Source organism: Cryptomeria japonica, chromosome 6 (genome assembly GCF_030272615.1).
Source record: "Cryptomeria japonica chromosome 6, Sugi_1.0, whole genome shotgun sequence".
Lineage (NCBI taxonomy): Eukaryota > Viridiplantae > Streptophyta > Pinopsida > Cupressales > Cupressaceae > Cryptomeria > Cryptomeria japonica.
In genome coordinates, this window is record NC_081410.1 from 448868667 (window position 1) to 448890884 (window position 22218).

The 22218-nt window shown below is 34.7% G+C and overlaps 2 protein-coding genes across 2 annotated transcripts; both read left to right on the forward strand.

Moving 5' to 3' along the window:
* The first annotated feature begins 448 nt into the window (after positions 1-448).
* Positions 449-1310, forward strand: LOC131037460 (uncharacterized). Its single transcript, XM_057969598.2, has 2 exons — positions 449-708; positions 798-1310. The coding sequence occupies exons 1-2, from the start codon at positions 609-611 to the stop codon at positions 1172-1174; spliced, it is 477 nt and encodes a 158-aa protein (XP_057825581.2). The 5' UTR covers positions 449-608; the 3' UTR covers positions 1175-1310.
* A 16782-nt stretch (positions 1311-18092) lies between these two features.
* LOC131037468 (uncharacterized) lies at positions 18093-18896 on the forward strand. The gene is made up of 2 exons (XM_057969606.2): positions 18093-18316; positions 18406-18896. Exons 1-2 carry the CDS (start codon positions 18217-18219, stop codon positions 18780-18782), a joined length of 477 nt encoding a protein of 158 aa, XP_057825589.2. The 5' UTR covers positions 18093-18216; the 3' UTR covers positions 18783-18896.
* Positions 18897-22218: the final 3322 nt, after the last annotated feature.

A 22218-nucleotide genomic window follows, 5' to 3' on the forward strand; every position in this document is an offset into this window, starting at 1 on the left:
GCAATTTTTAATATTTGATTTATTTAGGAACTTTTAATTTTTTATTAATTATAAGATCAATTTAGATTCAAAAATGATTTTTTAATAGAATTTGAACAAAAAATCATCTTGAAATTAAAAATATATATTTTTGTTAGAATTCTAAATTTAAATTACTTGCCATATATAATAAACATTTATTTTTTCATGTTTGAAAATTTTAAATAAAAAACTATATAAATATAAAATCTGAAAATATATTTTCGTTACAATTCTAAATTTATTTTCACATTTCATGTTTAAAGATTTTAAATAGAAAATTAAGTAAATTTAAAATGTTACTGCGTGCATGTAAAGGATTTTAAATAAAAAAATAAAAAAAATAAAAAATGTTACTCCATGCATGTAAAGAACCATGGGACAGTCTAAAAATAGAAAATCAGATGAATTTAAGGAGCATGGTCTTGCCTAATTTAGTACCGATTAAGTTTTCTGCTCTTTATTTAGTTTGTCTTGCTCGAGCTGTGATCACCTGAATTGAGTTTTATCCACTTCTGCATTTTTCCACTTCTGCATTGATTCACTTGGCGTCTTTTCAGTGCATTTAAGTTCGTCTGTATTAAGAGAAGATGCACAAGTCATACGACAGTTTCTGGAAATGGGGCAATGCCCGGAAGAAGATGGCATTTGTGAAAACCAGTTCTCCGAATGAGGCCTCACTAATTCCAGGTAATGAATGTTTACTACTCAATTTCCTGCCACCCACATGCTGATGTTTTCTTCATTTGTACTTAATGAATGTTGAATGTCTAATGCAGAAGCCCAGCCCATGCAGTTGGTGAATGTGGGTACTGGCAGTAATGAAAATCACAATGAATCCTTTGGTGCGCTTAACATGTTGGCAGCTGTAGCCGCTGGTTTTCTGGAAATGGAAGATAAGGAGGGTAAGGGGGGTTGTGGGCAGTGGGAAATGGTTAAGCCCACTAGATTCAGAGCACCCTCATCACATAAGCTGGTGATAAGAAGAGCTTGCAACGGTGCGCTTCAATGTGTTTCTTCAGAGCGTCAACCAGTTCTCAGATTCAAGAGAGCTCATGATGATAAGGACCAAGTAGCAGTCCCTCATAGTCATGTTCCCAGATTCAAGAGAGCTCGAAACATGAGCTCCAAGTATTCGGATTTCGTTTTGCATTAGTACTAAACGTATGAAACAGGGATTATGTATCCATATTGTTAATGCCCATATTGCAATGTTTATTGTAACAGGGATTATGTATCCAATTATGTATTCTTGCTTCTCCAATTAATAAAATACATGTAAAATTTGAATCTGAGGTTGGAGTTATGGATGCCTGTGTTGGTTTTTATAAGGCCTAATCTCACATGTAAAGTTTCATTTATTGGATATATTAGCTACATACTTGAGGTTGGTTTTTCCATCAGAACTCACACTTAGGAAAAAACTAGATACTTTTAGACACTTGTTTTTAAGTCATTTCACACACGTCGTAAATGCACGCATCGACTTAATGTAACTAAAGGCTCAAATTAATGTAATTCAAATATTGAAATCTTGAGTAAATGTAATTCAAATAATGAAATCTTGAGTAAATGTAATGTCTAAATTGTTTAGTTGAAGGCACTTTAACCAGCGCAACTATGTCACTTAGTAAGCTTTCATTCTTGCTAATGTTCCTTCCTTAATTGTTTCATCGCCATTTCCAAGCTTCAAACATATGAGTTGTATTAAACTGCCCAAAACATTTAATGGAGGGGGATTTCTTCTGATCTTATTCGGACTGAATCTTATTTGCTGAACTGCACCAACTGCACCAAAGTACTCCAGAGATGTAATCTTTGAGTTTCTAAGATAGCTAAGCTTATATTCCATTTGTTTCCTTAATCTTATTTCTTCTGATCTTATTCGGACTGAATCTTATACATGCATCTGCTGAACTAACTCCACCAAGGTCCGTCTCTTTCTCTCTCCCTGCCTCTTCTTTATTTCCCTCCGTTTCAAATTTGAAAATCTGAATGATCTTATATAATTTGAATTAAAAAGTATATCTACCAATTTATCTCTATCTATCTTCCTTTAATGTTAAACTTAAACTTGAACCCTAAGCCGTAAACTATAAATTCTAAATCATTGTAATTAAATTGTAATTAAGAAAGTTATTAAAAAAATGATTATATTTATAATAATCATTTGTCAATGAATTATCAAATTAAATACCGATGTTCACAATTATAAGTTTAATTTCACACCCTAACTAGAAATTTCAAAATAATGAATAATAAACCTTTAAAAAAGCATCTAGAACCATAAAATGTGAAATAGAAATGTTAGATAAACCTAAAATGCTAAGCATTGAATGTTGAACCTCAAATGTAACCCTAAAACCTAGATCATTGGTGAAGCGGCCACCAATGTTCAAACCCCTGCTGGGTCATTCTACTCACATGCCTTGTGTCTTGGCTGGGCCATTGTGCTCGCGGGTTTGAACAAGTGAAACTTTAATGTGAACTATAATATATATTTCATAAATGTAGTTATATGAAACTCTTAATATTAAAAATTAAACTTTAAACATTGAATTATGAATATTGAATATTTCATAAATTTCAAATGTTAGATAGTACACGTGTTAGGATGAAGAAATTGAATTGAAAACAACAGATAAACACAATTAAATATACACAACACAAACAACAAGAACACAGATTTATCGTGGTTTGACAATTGCCTACATCCACACTTGAAGCAGGGGAATCACTTTATTATTCACCAATCTGGTTTACATCTACACAACTGCAATCAGCTCTGGCAATCAACTTTAGAAAATGAATTACAATCAGCTCTTAAAGAGCTTCCAGGAAGAATATGAATAGCCAAGAGTTTTGGCGGCAAACAGGGAAGGAGTCTGTTGGACTTCAACTTCCAACAATCTCCCACTGAAGGCCAACGAACTGCTGCAACAAGTAAATTCCCCCACTTAGTTCTGCTATCAGTTATTGGAAAGGCTGAGAGAAGCTCGGTAGAAATTGAACTTCTCCCACTTAACTACTTTAGTGAGTACATCAGTGTGATTCAGATCGGTATGAATCTTGTCTACATGTAACTTGCCTTCTTCAACCATATGGCGAACATAATGACTACGCACATCAACATGTTTTGACCTCGGCTGAGATGTTTGATGTTTAGTCATAAAAATTGCACTGTTGTTATCACAAAACAAAGCAAAATCTGATTGCTTCAAACCCAACTCATTGAACAAGAGTTGCAGCCATAACATTTCTTTTGCTCCCTTAGAAAGAGCTATGTATTCTGCTTCCGCGGTTGATTGAGCAACTATATGTTGCAATTTTGAAGCCCAACTAATCGTTGCCTTGACAAATGTGAAAGCATAACCAGAAGTAGACTTTCTTTTGTCTAAGTCACCGGCAAAATCCGAATCGGTAAACCCTTGCAAAACTGCCTTGTCCTTTCCAAACCATAAACAAAAATTAGAAGTACATTTGAGATACCTCAAGATATACTTAACCGCCTCCCAATGTGATTTGCCTAGATTAGCCATAAATCTACTCACCAATCCGATGGCATGAGCAATGTCCGGTCGAGTAGACACCATAGCATACATGAGGCTTCCAACTGCAGATTTGTATGAAATTTTATCCATAAACTCCTTATCTTCTTGTGTTTTAGGACACAAATGAGAAGACAACTGAAAATGAGAGGCTAAAGGTACACAAACAGACTTAGCATCTGCCATACCAAATCTGTCCAAAACTTTTTTAATGTAGTCTTGCTTAGATAGTTTGAGTTCTCTCTTTTTTCTATCTCAAAAAATAGTCATTCCTAAGATCTTCTTTGCTGCCCCTAAATATTTCATGGCAAATTCCTTTGCTAAGTGAGTTTTAAGTTCACTCACAATCCTCATGCTTGTGCCGGCTATGAGCATATCATCCACATAAAGGAGAAGAATGACAAATTCGCCATTAGGAAGCTTCTTGTAATAAATACAAGGATCAGACTCACTACGAGTAAACTTGTGATCAATCATGAATTTGTCAAATTTAAGATACCATTACTGAGGGGCTTGCTTAAGCCCATACAAACTGCGTTTCAATCTGCAATAGAGGTGTTCCTGCCCCTTTTTAATGAACCCTTCTGGCTGATGCATAAATAACTCCTCATCAAGGTCGCCATGGAGAAATGCCGTCTTCACATCCATCTGTTCAAGTTCAAGATCCCACGCTGCAACTAATCCCAATACTGCTCAGATGGTAGTCATTTTAACTACTGGCAAAAAAATTTCTTTGAAGTCGAGGTCTTGCTGCTGAGCATATCCCTTTACAACCAGTCTTGCTCGAAATCTTTTGTGACCATCGGCTTCATCTTTTAGTTTATACACCCATTTATTTCTCAATGCCTTTTTGTCAGGCGGAAGTGGCACCAAATCCCATATCTGATTTCTCACAAGTGCATCCACTTCTTCGCACATTGCAGCATGCCAATTATCATGGTCTGCATTTTTACAAGCCTCTTTGAATGTTGCAGGCTCAGTTTGATCAGAGATGAGCAAAGAAGGTTCAGCGTCTTCATAAAACAGTAAGTCCTAATCAGAGAACTTCACAGGAGGTCGCCTCTGTCTAGTTGATTTCCTCAATTGACTCTTTGTTTCAGTAGTAGATTCATTATGTATTCCCTGTTTACATAAATCAACATCACTCCCATTGTCTCTGTTTGCATTCCCTGTAATGTCCCTGTTTTTGAGTCTGGTAATGACTCTGTCTACTTTCCTATCTGCAAGGCGATCAATGGCCTGTGGATTTTTATCCACGTGAGATACAGGCGGACTGAAGGAGGGGGACCTCGCAGAAGTTTCATCCATGGTGTGGAAAGGGGAAGAGTGCGGAGGTTTGGGTCTGCAGTAGGGGGCTGCACGGGAGTGGGCCTGCGAAGGAGAGGCTGTGGCATGAGGATAGGCGGGGATCTCACGGGAGGAAGTAGGCAGAGGAGACACAAGCCTACGGGAAGCTTGCAGGTGCCGCGTGGAGTGAGGGGAGGCTACAAGGGATCCGGAGGGAGGAGGGGAGACTGTGGGGTGCATAAGTTGTAGGGAGCCCATGGGGTGTGGGGATTGGGAAAGAGGGCCACGTGCAGGCTGAGGTGGAGATGAAGACCATCGAGTGGGCTGCCCAGCTAGTTGGGAACAAAATGAGCCAACATCACCGTAAGCATGATCTTTCAGCTTTTCTCCAACATCAATGTTATTTTGGGGAGGATTCGCTCTGTTTTGCAGACCCCCAAATTCTGAATTAAAAACAGACCAAACATTTTCATCACTCCCTTCATCATTCTCAGACTGAGAATTATATTCAACAGATGTAGATGTCATAGGAGCTCCCACTGAATGAGAGACCAGAGGCAGAACGCTGGTAGTCGAATTCTGAAATAGAGACATAGGGACATATTATGTCTCTGATTTATTTGCATCTTGTAGAGCGGGAAAGGCGGTTTCATGAAAAACTACATCCCTACTGCGAACAATCTTTTTATGAACTGGATCCCACAATCTGAAACCAAACTGCTCTTCTCCATACCCCACAAAGATACATTTCAGTGACTTTGGATCCAATTTCATTCGCTTTTCCTTGGGTGTATGTGAGAAGGCTTCACATCCAAACACATGAAGATGTGAATATGAAATCCTCTTCCCTTGCCATTCCTCTTTTGGAATACAAAAATCCAATTTAGATGATGGACTTCGGTTAATTAAATACATTGCTGTGTTACACGCTTCTGCCCAAAAATCTTTGCCTAAACCTACATTAGACAACATACACCATGCCTCCTCAAGGATTGTTCTATTCATCCTCTCGGCTGCACCATTTTCTTGAGGAGTGAATGGAACAACCTTGATTCTTCTAATCCCATTATCACCACAAAAATTATCAAATTCATGTGAACAAAATTCCCCATCGTTAGCTGTTTGTAAGAATTTAATAATATGCCCAATCTGATTTTCAACTAATGCCTTGAAAATTTTAAATTTTGAAAACACTTCTGATTTCCTAGAAAGCATATAAATCCATACTTTTCTTGTGCAATCATCAAGAAATGTTACAAAATAGTTAGCTCCTCTAATGGAGGTTACCTCGGTTGGTCTAAAAACATCTGAGTATACAAGCTCCAGCGGTGTTGTCTTTGTGTCACGCCCACCTTTCAAAAAACTGACTCTCTTTTGTTTTCCATAGAGGCAATGTTCACAAAAGGCTAAGTCCACAAGCTTGAGGCCCGGTAGCTGATTTCTTGTATGCATAACATGGAGACCTTTCTTGCTAATGTGCCCAAGTCTTTGATGCCAAAGATCCGCTTTGCTATTCTCAATCACCATTGCAGCTCCCACTTCACCATGAGTCTTTATTACCATTTGCAATCAGCATGGTACCATGTGTTACTTTCCATGTATCCGGAAGAAGATTGACATTTAGACCTTGACCAAAGAGTTGTCCAACGGATATCAAATTCTACTTCAATTTTGGGATGTGGTGAACATCTTTGAGTAGCCATGTTTTACCACCTTCTAATGGCAACAATACATCCCCTTTGCCTGTAATTTCACAAGCTTTGTTATCTCCTAAAAAAACATTGCCAAATTGCCCTTCATGGTAGTTGATGAATGCTTCAAGACATGAGGTAGCATGATAGGAGGCACCGGAATCAAGCACCCATGAATCCGAAGTAGTGTTGGTTGTTGAAAGGATTAAGACACTATCATCTTTATCATAAATGGTTTACTTTGCTGTCCTGCACTCTCTCTTGTGATCTTTTGAAATTTCTGCAATCCTTTTTCACATGACCCACTTTGCCACAAAACCAACATTCACCATTTCTGTTTCTAGACTTCGATCTCTTTGCTGATTTTGAATGTCTATGGTAATTATTTCTGCCTCTGTTATGACTTCTACCTCTATTATTGGTGCTAACCACCGTTAAAGCTTCACCGAATGAAGGTTTATCATTCTTTCTTCTCAAATCCTCGCTGAGAAGAGCAGCTACTACATCATTAAAAACTAATTTATTTTTACCAGATATAGATGTGCTAATTGCTGTTACAACACCATCCCAGCTGCTTGGTAAAGAACACAATAACAAAACAACCTTGCTTTCATCATCTTGTGTCATCCCCACCGAAGTCGCTTGACTAATCAATGCATTAAATTCATTGATGTGGTTTGCCATAGCACAACCTTCCTTCATTTTCATTTTGTACAAGCGCTTCATAATAAAAACTTTATTTGCAGTTGAAGCCATTTCATACATGGCTAAAAGTCTATCCCATACTTCTTTTGTTGTTGCATCACCCGTGACATTGAAGAGAACATTATTGGACAGCGAGAGAAAAATTGTCTCTCTCACCTTCTTGTCCAATTTTACAAAATCTTCATCAGCCATCCCAGCTGGTTTCTTTGCTATCCCTTCAAGCACGATTGAAAGGTTTTGCTTTATTAGTAAAGAATCCATCTGCACTTTCCATAATCTGAAGCTCTAACTGGAGAACTTCTCTATCTTTGATTCTTCCATGATTCTGGAAATTCAAACACCAAAATCTAAACAGTGATCTAACCTCGCTCTGATACCAATTGTTAGGATGAAGAAATTGAATTGAAAATAGTAGATAAACACAATTAAACATACACAACACAAACAACAAGAACACACAGATTTATCGTGGTTCTGCAATTGCCTACATCCACACTTGAAGTAGGGGAATTACTTTATTATTCACCAATCTGGTTTACATCTACACAGCTGCAATCAGCTCTGGCAATCAACTTTAGAAATTGAATTACAATCAGCTCTTAAAGAGCTTCCAGGAAGAATATGAATAGCCAAGAGTTTTGGCAGTAAACAGGGAAGGAGTCCGTTGGACTTCAACTTCCAACAACATGTTCAATGATAAACCTTAAATTATTAACAATAAATGTTAAACACTTAGCTCTAAATCATATACCCTAAACATTGAGCCTTGAACCATAAGACCAAAATTGTAATTTTTTCATTGGTTTATCATCAAAATTATGAATTCTCCATAAATTATTATTGTGTGAGTGACCCTTATTTGATCAATGAAACTTTTGATGCAATAACAAGGTTATAATAATGAAGACTCTTCCTATGTGTGTCAAAGTACTAGAACAACTCGACATCATAATATTATTCGACAACTTCTAAGTCATGTTTCAATAACAACAACTAATCACATAGGATATTCAATATATTATCCATCTTGATACATTATGAAAATCATTTTTCTTGCCCCTATGTAATTATGACAAAATTAAAAGTCTATTCCTTCTTAATTATTTTGATTAATAATAAATATATCAACATAACCAACATTGAAGAGGTCCATTTAGATGGAGAGTTGAGGAGAAGGAAATAATGGAGCTATGTTTTCGAGTGAGGATGAGGTAGATGCAGATCTATGGGCCCCTGCTAGTGAGGTAGATGCTTGGCTATTGTGGGCTCCTTTTTTATGGGACTTAGAGATTTTGATGATGTCTATTCTTATTTGACATGCTCAGAAGGAATTTATAGGTCCCATTCCCTCTATGCATAGGGGTGGACGAGTTGGGTGGATATTCAGTATGTTTTTGTCTGGTGCTAACAACAGAGTTTGTGGGTGGTTTAGCTAGTGTGCGAGGGTGTTGGGGATTCTGTTTTCTAGTGCCACTACATTCCTTTTCACCTCCCTTGCTCATTTTTGTGGGTTGACTTGAGTTTACAACCACCATTTCTGGGTGGGGTTGTTTTCTATGCTTCTCTCAGGCACAATTTACTCTACATCCCTTTCTCTCATCTCTAACTTTTGTATGGCTAGTGAGTGTTGGGGGCCTATCTCTACGTCAAAGTCAAGCTATTTCTAGTGTGGCACTATATTTTGTTTCTCCTCCTTTGTGGGGTGCCTATTGGATGTTAGTTGGCCCATTTCTGTGGAGTATTAGGGTTTCTACTTGTATCTCTACCAATCTTGTTTTTCTGATTGTGTGTTTCAGTATGACTTTTGAGAGGTCTGTTGAGTGTTTGTGGGGTTTTGTTGATGTTTTTTTTATAAGAGATTTTGCACTCCTTCCAGATTTGGATCTCCACTTTCAATTATAGGTTGGCTTTGGATGTGTGTTGTGGGCTAGTTACCCTGTGGCCATTTAACTAGAGAGGGTGATGCTTCTATGATGCCTTCTCCTACGATGGTTTTTTGCCTCTTTTGGTAGATGCTTCTTTATTCTTGAATTTTTTCACTCTCCTTTATCTCCCACTATTCTCTTGTGGTTACTCTTGAGGTGATGCCCTTAGGGGCTCTCATTAGGAGGTTGTTTTGGGGTTTTCTTAGACTTGGGTTGTTGGAGGGGGCCTCTTCCTTTGTGTTTTCTCTAATGGGGATTTTGTTTCCTAGTAGTACTATAGATGACAAACCTATTGAGGTGGTCTATTTTTCTCTATTTGCGGGGTCTCTTGTTTCCTTGGCTGGTTTATTTTTCATTGTAGGGGCTTTTGTCTAAAAAATGGTTTATGATTCTATCCTAAGCCCCTTTTTCTTGATTATGTGATTTTTGGGTTCAAAACCCTTGTTCCCACTGATTGGATCCTCTAGTCAAAAGCCTCATTTCAAAAAAAGTATTTCCTTTTTTTAGTTTTTTTGGTCTTGGTGGTCTCATTGCTTGGTGGTTTGGTTTTCATGTCTTGAATTATGTATTGCTAACTTGGATTGTGATTAGTGCACTCCAAAAATTTTGGTCTTAGCTATGTTTCGGTTGTTCCAATTTATGCTCTGGTAATTATGACATTATGGTAGCGTGTTGTCTTGATGCTTCATGGATGAGTTATTTTCTAGTCTTACCGACCTTTAAAGTTCTATGTTGGTATTCTAATATGGTGATTGTAGTGTGTCATTAAAATAATCTTTTGTTAAATATCTCTGAGGCTGACTTGTTGTATATTTTGAAATTGATACACACACACACACACACACACACACACACACACACACACACACACACACACACACACACACACACACACACACACACACACACACACACACACACACACACACACACACACACACACACACACACACACACATATATATATATATATATATATATATATATATAGAGAGAGAGAGAGAGAGAGAGAGAGAGAGAGAGAGAGAGAGAGAGAGAGAGAGAGAGAGAGTGTACGTGTGTGAAAGTATGAAAGAAACATGAGCATGAGCAAAGAGTAGAAGTTTTATTCATCCAAACTGTTGTGCCTTAGAATACTATATTCATCCCTAAATCCTTATGCACCATCTACTAGATGAGTTCTCTTGAAATCCCTAATTTCTATATGATCATATTCTTCCAAGGGGACATGAATGTAACTGAAAATAATTCCTTGCATAACAGACTATCGAGAATAGAAAAAAATGCTCCAATTTCATCGTCTAACACCAAAATAAAGTTTAAATTTTGACCTAGGTCTAGCCTTTTCATTGTTACTAATAATTTTAGGATTTGTCATCTAAGAAAATATTCAAACAAGTGAAATAACTTGAACAGTTCTTCTCCACTTCTCCTTGTATTATGTTTCTCTTTGATCACATTTTAACAAATTACTTTTGAATAAGTAATATATAATTGTTAATTAGGGTTTTTCAAAAATTCGATACACTGTACACTCACAATTACTTAAAAATATTTTGAAACATCAAAGTTGCTTAAAATACACTAAAAAACACTTCCACACATTTGTAGTGTTGAGAGAATCCCAACACCAATCTAAGAGGGGATGAAAAATATTTGTTTAAGATATCCCCCTCAAGCACAGTTGTCTGTGATAATTTTTGGAAGAGGGCTTTGCACCCATAGAAGGTGCATATCCATCCATAGTCTTTCCTTCAGTCTCAACATCTAACTTCTTCACCCATTTCATCTTCATCTTCTCCTTTTCTTTATTGATGGAAATTTTACTTTCCAAACCATTAGATCTTTTTGTTCTACTTATGTGATTTCTTGCAATATGACCCATTTTGTTAAAATTATGATACACCAGAACTTTCAGATTTTTTCTATCATTCATCCTGATGTTCCCAAAGTTTCTATTTGTCTAGCTCTCAACAAATTTGTGTGCAAATTTTTTTCAAGCATAGCATATTCCATTAAAAGCGTGAACACGGCTCAAATTTCAATATCCATTCCTCATTACTCTAATTCTGCACTCGATAGCCTTATGACCAAACTTATTGCAAACAAAACATCTCATGCCAATTGACTGTTTTTTTTCTAACATTTGTATTCACTATCTCTATGCCCAAATCTATTACAAGTAAAATAGTTACCATTAAAAGAAGAATACTTGATAGAAGCGGGAGGAGCTCTTCGAACATTTCTAAAGCTTTGATTATTCTAAACTTTATCCTTAACTTTTTCATTTCCTTTGTCATTGTCCGAGCTTTCACCTTCTTTAAAGCTAAGTCCACTCTTATCTTTATTATGACTGAGATTTCAAAATTGCATCCAATACTTTGCTGCCACCTTTGATATTTATCCCATTATCAATCTGATCTTTTGTAATTTCCAGTTCCTACTTAAGTTTGACAACTTATTCAACAAGATTTGCACATTCCCTAGTCTTCTCATCAAGATTAGTTTCAAATTCATTAGTAACCATCTTTCCTCTATCTAGCAAGGTTCTTAAAATTGAAATATTTTCAACTACTTTTTTATGTTTTTCTCTGGTATCATCTAGATCTACCAAAGCCGATCTCAATTTTCCTTCCATGTCAACTATGTCATCCACATCATTCCATTCATTATGGTCAATATCATTCAATTCTTTTTTCAAGCATAGTGCTCAAAATCCATGATCTACCTTAGCGTTTAAGATGACTCTTCAAGAACTAGAGCCCTGGTACTAATTTTTGAACACTACCAGAGGCTAAGAAGGCAGACGAATCAACATTCACAAAATATTCTCAAATTAAAATAATTTTAACTTCATCATTCATCAACAATAATGAGATGAAAGTAAATTGTAGTAATAGCCAAAATATTCACACAATGACACCATATTTCTACGTGGAAAACTCAAAATGGGAAAAACTGGTTAGAATTAAACTCACGATATATAATAATAGTTTTACAATAGACAAGTATTCCTACCAAAAGAGCTTACTACTCTATACTTGCAGGCGGAGATGCACAAACTCAAGAAAGATACAATTTAAGAGAGACTTGCTCTGTTGAAGATCACTTCTTCAAGGAAAGATACAAAGTTGATCTCATAAAGAAATAAGAATAATAGATTGAATTGTAGCATATGACAAGTTCCATGAATATACTTAGTTGACTACTCTGTATACCTCTAAACTACCACTCTTACTTACTTCTCATCTTCTGGTCATCCATCCATCCTACATTTACATTACTTCTACTTCTCTCATACTCTCTATATCTAATCCACATCTAGTGCAACCAATATATACCAATCAGATAAAAAATAACCATCACTAGGTCTACCAAGCATGTATGTGAAGTGTATATGCCATCGAACCACAAATATGTTACCCAGAAGGTAAAAATGATATCTACCATGTTGGCACTCATTTCAATTAATACCAAAAACATTTTTCATCAAACTGCTTGATCTAAAAAGCACAAACCAGTACCACAAAAAAAATTTGTTTTGTGCAATGCTTTGCTTATCCCAAACCAAAAATAAATAAAGCGGTTCATCCAAGGGAACCATGACATCTATCTCAATAAAACATATTCCCTTGAGATATATTTAGAGTAAATATTAGTTTTGGTCCATGATAAGTTCCTCCAAAGTAATCTATAGAAATACTTCCAGACCAAGTGAAAAATATTAGACCTTCGAAAACATGGTGACACATCATTCCACATCTTCTTATCAACACAATGTCAAGAGAACAAAACATCCAGATCACCAACTAATCCTATCCAATATTCAGATCACTAATAACAACCAAGGAAATATGAGATTGACAAAAGTTTGACATCAATGACAACAATGACATCCAAATTTGTAATAGCCCTTGGTCACACAATTTACTCACACTTAGGAGGTCTTACTTCAAACCTTTAACATATAGGACATTCTCAATTTTTGTGTTTACATTATCTAGACTAAGAGTCCCTTTTACCTTTATGTTTGTCTTGGTGTTATCTTTGAATTTCACTTTCCCTTCATTTACTTGCTTGAGAGATATAAATTTACTCTTGTCACATGTCATGTGTCTTAAACAACCACTATTAACATATCATTTATATTTTTAATTTTGTGTATGTAGAGTTGTTTAAACTAGCATGGTTTCTTCTTTCAATTCTTCCAAGTCTAATCCATTGGAGATTTGACGAGGTAAATAGTCATTTACAATTGAGTGCCAAATATTATATCTTAGGTCATTCAAATAGATTTCCATCCTTATGCTCCAAAAGGCATAAACTGTCCCATCAAAGAATGGTGCCTTGTTTGATGAGAATTCGTATCCTAATTCCTAGCCATAAGTGGCTCTTATAAAATTTAATTCAAATGGCAGTCCATATATAAATGAACCATCTCTAATATCAATTGAAGAGAACTTGATTATATTGAGAAAGATGTGAAGTCGTATAACAAAAACCTTTTGTTTTTCAAAACTTAATGAACCATAAATGCAATACTTGAAAACTTAATTATCAATAATAGTAATATAAATGCAAGATCAAGAAATTAATAACACATGATTTCCATGGAAACCCTTCTAAGAAAAAACAAAATCAATATATTAAATTTTGTATTAGAAACCCCTTACAATATTTTTGGGCATAAACCTATAGGAGACACCATTCCACTTTAAATGATTTGCAAGAACCAACCCTTTGGAGACACCAATGCATACAATTGTGGTCACCAACTCATAAAGAGACACCAATATGTTTGAATATGAGGCATCAACCTCCAAAATAATGATGTGATAAGTATTTGAATTTTCTTCTTGAACGAGACCTAACTCTCTACAAATCATTTCTAAATGCTTCTTCAAATATGCTTATGATCTTCAGTAATTTTTTCTCATAGATTTGCAATAGTTCACCCAGAAGTATGCTCATAATATTCAATAATGCATGCCTCTAATTTGAAAATAATTTACCCTTAGATTCTACTCTTAGGTCTGCAACATCCTAAAATTGTACCCTTTGCAATTTTGATTGCATTTGGGGCCCTCACCTTAGTGTTCTCATCCCTATGCCTAACTAGGACTCATTTATGCTTGTACCATGTAATAATGACCTTTATATCACATTCCACATTGGTAGGGCCCTTAACCTTGGCCCAAATATGGGGTAGGACCAGGGCGTGGCACCTTAGTCCTCACCAGGGCACCATACCTTGGTCCTCCCTAATGAAGCCCTATTTCAAACCCTTTTCCCTATCCCAAAATTGAGTAGTAAATCATTCTCCATGTTGGCCTATATTGGAAAATTAACATAATTGATGATGGGCAAGTATATAAGGAGGTATTCCTCTCTAATTTGGGAGAAGGTGGGTGAGATTGGGAGCACAAGAAATCAAGCAATCAAGCGTTCAAGCAATAAGGCATTCATCATCAAGAATTTGTAGAGGCCTTCAAGGCTGCATATTCTTCATCTATCCATTGTGGAGCAATTTTACTTCATTCCTATGCAAGCATGTGTGTGTGATTGGGGTTTTGTCATGTTCATGCCATTTCATACAACATATGTGATTACATTGAAGGAGCAAAGCATCATTACCAGTCATTGCAGATCTAAGGTATATCTTTCCATTATTTATTTTAGTATTAGCAACATTTCATTCAAGGTTGATTCCTCGACTAGTGTTTGACTTAGGAAAACCCCTATTCCCAACCTATTTTCTCTTCTTTTTGTGTGTAGGGAAAAAGGTACGAAGCTACTATCTTCAAGATAATCTTTATTTATAGAAACGAATCAATCTCCCTCTGGTGCATGAAAAGTGTGGAGGACCAGGGTGACCACCACCATGGTCCCAACGTTTCAAGAGCTCTTTCTAAGATCAAATCCGACTTAGCTTGCATTGCTTAGTTCTAAGTGCCTAGCTCGATCCCTCATCTATAGTAAACACTTTTCCTAATTTCAACATTTTAACTCACAAAAGAGGGTCAATCAATCCACACACCCTTGAATATAATCAGTATTCAGTCCTTATCATTATTGATTTGGGAGTGGATTTCATACATCTAATGGTGGGAACCCTTATTTTTCACCACTATAAGGTCTACAATAATATACCTTTAAAATTTGAACATACATTTACCTTGGATCTACTTCTAAGATTCACTATGAATGGGAATAATATTCAATGATTTCTTGATGGGATAAACTCTAAATGACCTATCTTTTATACATGCGAAATTCACCACTTCACAAAGGTTACCTCTCTTCATGCTAAAAGATATTATTTAATGGTTTTATTAATTTTTATTTGCATGTTCAAAGTGGGTGTCCAAACCAAGGAGGTTGGCCCAAGCATAAACAATTTTATTTATTTAATTTTCTTCTCAAGAAAATGGCCACCTAGGCTAGAGGTCAACCCCTTTAGACCTATTTTTCAAATGCATTCTAAACCCCATAAATGGGTCAACCCCATGAGATGGGTCATCCCATGTATTATTTATTTATTTAATTTCATAGTTTCTTCTAATGTGGGTGCCAAAATAGAAGAGATCTAGCCTCAATAAAAATAAATAAAACTATGTATTCATATTTCCTTGTTACTTGATAGTTATGTCCTTTGATTTCTCCCTTCAATATGATATCCTTTAACATCAATGATGATAATATACAATTTTTTATGGAGTGGTAAATATGAAAATCATAAATTATCTTTGTTGGCCTAGGATAAAGTAAACTTAAATGGCTTTGAGGGGGTTTGGGATTAGAGATTTGGTAGTGTATAATTATTCTTTGGGTATAAATTTATCTTCAAAACTTTACTCTTCACTAGGATCTAAATGGTGTAAAATTTTATAAAATAAGTATCTAAATACATGTATTTTATATTGCAAGAATTGGATAGCCCCCTACAAATGGTAGTGTGTTGGGTAAACTTTTTAATGTTATTGGTGAAACTAGCACAACACATCCTCGACTTTCACGTGGGTTGGGGGGAAACGAGACCTCATAACCTCGTTCCTACCACAAGAAGATCTCACCAATTGAGCCAAGCCTCCATTCCAATATCTAGATTCTATTGATTGTACTCATATTTTTAATAATTTTCTAGCCATCCTCTAGTCATTGTATCTTTAACTTATAACTAAATGCAGGTACAATATAACTTCAAATTTATTACAATGAATTATTCATAATGGAAAGAAGCGCCTATTTTTTCACGATTCTTGAAATGGCTACGAAGTACTTGATATGAAAAAAGATATTCTTCAAGAAAAATCATATTTATAAGTAGAATAGGGGAATAATGTGGAAAATTACTTTGAGGTCAATTAGAATAATAATTTACCATTTGTTAAGTGGAGAAATTTTTTTTTGTATCATTTTCTAGAAAACCATAAAACTATTTTAAAGATAATACTAGACAAGAGATAGGTCTTTTATTTTGGATCCAAAACTAGTTCTTATTCTAGCAAAGAAGGGTATAGCATCCAATAAGAACTTGTTCCTTCACAAAATGGGCTTCTTAATGTCTATTGGACTAAACCATATCTTTTGAAAGCTAGTTCCTTTTCACGGATAGAAGTTCAAAATAAAGTTCTTACAAGTGTGAGATTACAAAAAAAATGGCAAATTTGTGAGTTTAAGTTATTTCTCCATTTCAAATTTATTTCTAAATGTTGGGAATGGTTATGAGAATGTCTACTTTAGAAAAGTGCTTATGCTAAAACAATGCTTCAATTATGTTTGTTCTTCCTCTTGGAAAAATAAAAGCTTCTCATCTTGAGATTCTATTACTCGTAAAGATTGCTTTTATTGAAAGTTTATTAACCTACTAGAATTGTCAATGTGATAAGCATTAACAATAATAAACTAGTGCTAAATGGATTCCTCCATATTTTATAAAAAATAACTTTAATGGAGCTACTAAGAAAAACTCTAGTCCTTTAAGGGTTGGACATGTTATCCATGACCATAAATAGGAAAAAAAATATGGTCATGGATCTTATATGGACTTTTTCAACGTATATAATCTATTGACTAATTAATATTAATACTTAAAAAATTTACTTAAAAAATCAAAATGTTGTTATCTTTGTGCACAGTCCCTTTGTAAACTCTTGACATGTCACCTCCTATCCGTTCATCTTGTTTTTAAGGAATATGTACATTTAAATATCAATAATATTGACACATGTTCATAAAAAAAAGCAAAACAAACCACCTATAAACTTTAGCCATCCTCGTCATTGGACAATGGGAAGCGGATCAAAGGCAGCACTTCATTGAAAATGTGGAAAATAGAGTAATCTTTCAAGATAAGAATCTTGTTGAAAACTGAAAATTAAGATATTACAAAAAGATTATATTTTTTTTTTGCAATTTTTTATATTTGATTTATTTAGGATCTTTTAATTTTTTATTAATTATAAGATTAATTTAGATTCAAAAATGATTTTTTAATAGAATTTGAAAAAAGATCATCTTAAAATTCAAAATATATATATTTTTTAGAATTATAGATTTAAATTACTTGTCATATGCAATAAACATTTATTTTTCATATTTGAAAATTTTAAATAAAAATCTATATAAATATAAAATATGAAAATATATTTTTGTTACAATTCTAAATTTATTTTCACATTTCATATTTAAAGATTTTAAATAGAAAATCACATTTCATGTTTAAAGATTTTAATTAGAAAAATAAATAAATATAAAATGATACTGCGTGCATGTAAAGGATTTTAAATAAAAAAATAAAAAAAATATAAAATGTTACTCCATGCATGTAAAGAACCACGGGACAATCTAAAAATAGAAAATCAGATGAATTTAAGGAGCATAGTCTTGCCTAATTTAGCACCGATTAAGTTTTCTGCTCTTTATTTAGCTTGTTTTGCTCGAACAGTGATCACCTGAATTGAGTTTTATCCACTTCTGCATTTTTCCACTTCTGCATTGATTCACTTGGCGTGCATTTAAGTTCGTCTGTATTAAGAGAAGATGCACAAGTCATACGACAGTTTCTGGAAATGGGGCAATGCCCAAAAGAAGATGGCATTTGTGCAGATCAGTTCTCCGATTGAGGCCTCACTAATTCCAGGTAATGAATGTTTACTACTCAATTTCCTGCCACCCATATGCTGATGTTTTCTTCATTTGTACTTAATGAATGTTGAATGTCTAATGCAGAAGCCCAGCCCATGCAGTTGGTGAATGTGGGTACTGGCAGTAATGAAAATCACAATGAATCCTTTGCTGCGCTTAACATCTTGGCAGCTGTAGCCGCTGGTGTTGTGGAAATGGAAGATAAGGAGGGTAAGGGGGGTTGTGGGCAGTGGGAAATGGTTAAGCCCACTAGATTCAGAGCACCCTCATCACATAAGCTGGTGATAAGAAGAGCTTGCAACGGTGCTCTTCAATGTGTTTCTTCAGAGCGTCAACCACTTCCCAGATTCAAGAGAGCTCATGATGATAAGGACCAAGTAGCAGTCCCTCATAATCATGTTCCCAGATTCAAGAGACCTCGAAACATCAGCTCCAAATATTCGGATTTTGTTTTGCATTAGTACTAAAAGGATAATGTTAATGCCCATCTTGCAATGTTTATTGTAACAGTCCTGAGATTATGTATCCAATTATGTTTTCTTTATTCTCTAATTAATACGATACATGTAAATTTTAATCTGAGGTTGGATGACTGTCTTGGATTTTTAAGGCCTAATCTCACATGTAAAGTTTCATTTATTAGTCATTTCACACACGTCGTAAATGCACGCATCGACTTCATATAACTAAGGGCTCAAATTAATGCGATTCAAATATTGAAATCTTTAGTAAATGTAATTTCTAAATTGTTTGGTTGAAGGCACTTTAAGCAGCTTTCATTCTTACTAATGTTTCTTCTGATCTCATTTGCTAACTAACTGCACCAAAGTAATCTTTCAGTTTCTAAGATAGCTAAGCTTATATTAATTAATCTTATTTCTTCTGATCTTATTCGGACTGAATCTTATACATGCATTTGCTGAACTAACTGCACCAGGGTCCCTCTCTTTCTCTATCTTTACCTCTTCTTTATTTCCCTCCGTTTCAAATTTGAAATTCTGAATGATCTTATATAATTTGAATTAAAAAGCATATCTACCAATTTATCTCTATCTTCCTTCCTTTCTTTCTAATTAAATTAAAACGTTAAATGTTACACTTAAATTTCAACCCTTAGTCGTAAACAGTAATTAAATTGTAGTTAAGAAAGTTATTAAAAAAATGATTATATTTATAATAATCATTTGTCAATGAATTATCAAATTAAATACCAATTTTCACAATTATAAATTTAATTTCACTATAAATTTCAAAATAATGAATAATAAACCTTTAAAAAAGCACCTTCAAAATAATGAATAATAAACCTTTAAAAAAACACCTAGAATTGAACCTAGATCGTGAGTGAGTTGCTACTGAACCCTCAATAGGAAACCTAGATCGTGAGTGAGTTGCTTGTAAACCCTCAATAGTAAACATTGAATTGCCTGGACTTTCAAATAGCAGACAATAAACTTTAGCCCTAAACTCTATACCTTAACTATTTAGCCCTAAGTCATAAACCAAAATAATAAACAGTAAGTAAATCTTAACACATAAATCTTAGACGAATCTTGAATAATAAGCAGTAAGTAAATCTTAACACGGAAATCTTAGACGAATCTTGAATGTTAAACATTAGATATAATTGAATATTGAAATTTTAATGTGAACTATAATATATATTTCATAAATGTAGCTATATTTAACTTTTAATATTAAAAATTGAACTTCAAACATTGAATTATGAATATTAAAGATTTCATAAATTTCAAATGTTAAACACTTAGCTCTAAATCATATACCCTAAATATTGAGCCTTGAGCCATGAGGCAAAAATTGTAATTAGTGAGTAATGAGCCTAAGGTTGTGAAGCTAAATCTTGAGTGCTAAATTTGGATAGTAATCCCTAAATATTAAATAGTGATTGATAAATTTTCAACTAAGAACTTAAACCCTAAACCTTGAAACCTAAATTATATACCATAGTAAACTATAAATCTCAATGTTTAACCCTAGATCCTATACCTTAAGCCTTGTAAGGAAATAATTGAATCTCAATGTTAAATGAGAAGGATATAGATAGAGATGGAGATGGAAAGGTATTGGAAATAGATATGGAGATGGAGAGATTTTGGAAGAGATGGAGGAAGAGATACAAAGATAAAGATAGATAAGGACACCTAGAGGGAGGGATACAGAGATAAAGATGGAGAGAGAGAGAGAGAGAGAGAGAGAGAGAGAGAGAGAGAGAGAGAGAGAGAGAGAGAGAGAGAGAGAGAGAGAGAGAGAGAGAGAGAGAGAGATTTCTTGGAAGAACAAACTTACATGAGTAGTAATAAATAAATAAAAGAAATATACAATATTATCAAAACACAAACCTTAGAAATCCATAATATGCTTAAAATTTATAAAACTTTCATGTTACTATACTAATTAAATATAATGAACTATGTGGGTTGTCCCTACTCTTTATAGTATTAATTATTATTGGTTTATTATCAAAATTATGAACTCTATATAAATTATTATTGTGTGATTGACCCTTATATTTGATCAATTAAACTTTTGATGCAACAACAATGTTATGATAATGAAGAGTATTCATATGTGTGTCAAAGTAATAGAACAACTCGACATCATAATATTATTTGACAACTTCTAAGTCACGTTTCAATGACAACAACAAATCACATGGGATATTCAATATATTATCCATCTTGATACATTATGGAAATCATTTTTCTTGCCCCTATGTAATTATGACACAAGTAAAAGTATATTCCTTCTTAATTAATTTGATTAATAATAAATATATCAATATAACCAACATTGAAGAGGTCCATTTAGATGGAGAGTTGAGGAGAAGGAAACAATCGAGCTATGTTTTCGAGCAAGGATGAATCATAAATACGAAGATGAGGATGAGGCATATGCAAATCTATGGGCCCCTGCTAGTGAGGTAGATGCTTGGCTATTGTGGGCTCTTTTTTGATGGGATCCAGAGAATTTTAATGATGTATATTCTTATTTGATATGCTCAGAAGGAATTTCTAGGTCCCATGTCGTCTATGCATAGGGGTGGACTAGCTGGGTGGATATTGAGTATGTTTTTGCTTGGTACTAATAACAAATTTTGTGGGTGGTTCAGCTAGTGTGCAGGGGTGTTGGGGATTTTGTGTTCTAGTGCCCCTACATTCCTTTTCACCTCCCTTGATTATTTTTGTGGGTTGACTTGATTTTACAGCCACCATTTCTAGGTGGGGTTGTTTTCTATGCTTCTCTTAGGCATAATTTACTTTACATCCCTTTCTCTTAGCTCTAACTTTTTTATGGCAGGTGAGTGTTCGGGGCCTATCTCTACCTCAGAGTCAAGATATTTCTAGTGTGGCACTATATTTTGTTTATCCTCCTTTGTGGGGTGCCTAGTGGATGTTAGTTGGCCCCTTTTAGTGGAGTATTAGGGTTTCTATGTGCATCTCTATCAGGCTTGTTTTTATGATGGTGTGTTTTAGTGAGCCTTATGTGAGGTCTGTTAAGTATTTGTGGGGTGTTGTTGATGTGTTTTTTTATAAGAGATTTTGCACTCCTCCTAGATTTGGATCTCCACTTTCAATTATAGGTTGGTTCTGGATGTGTGTTGTGGGATGGTTACTTTGTGGCCATTTAACTAGAGAGGGCGATCCTTCTATGACACCTTCTCCTACAATAGTTTTTTCCTTCTTTTGGTGGATGCTTCTTTCTACTTGAATTTTTGCACTCTCCCCTATTCCCCACTACTCTCTTGTGGTTACTTTATATCTCAGTGACAAATGTATCATTAGGAGCTCTTCTAGCATAGCATGATGATGAAGGTAAAAAAAGAGCAGTCTATTACATCAGTAGAACACTTGTAGGCTATGAATTGAACTATACATC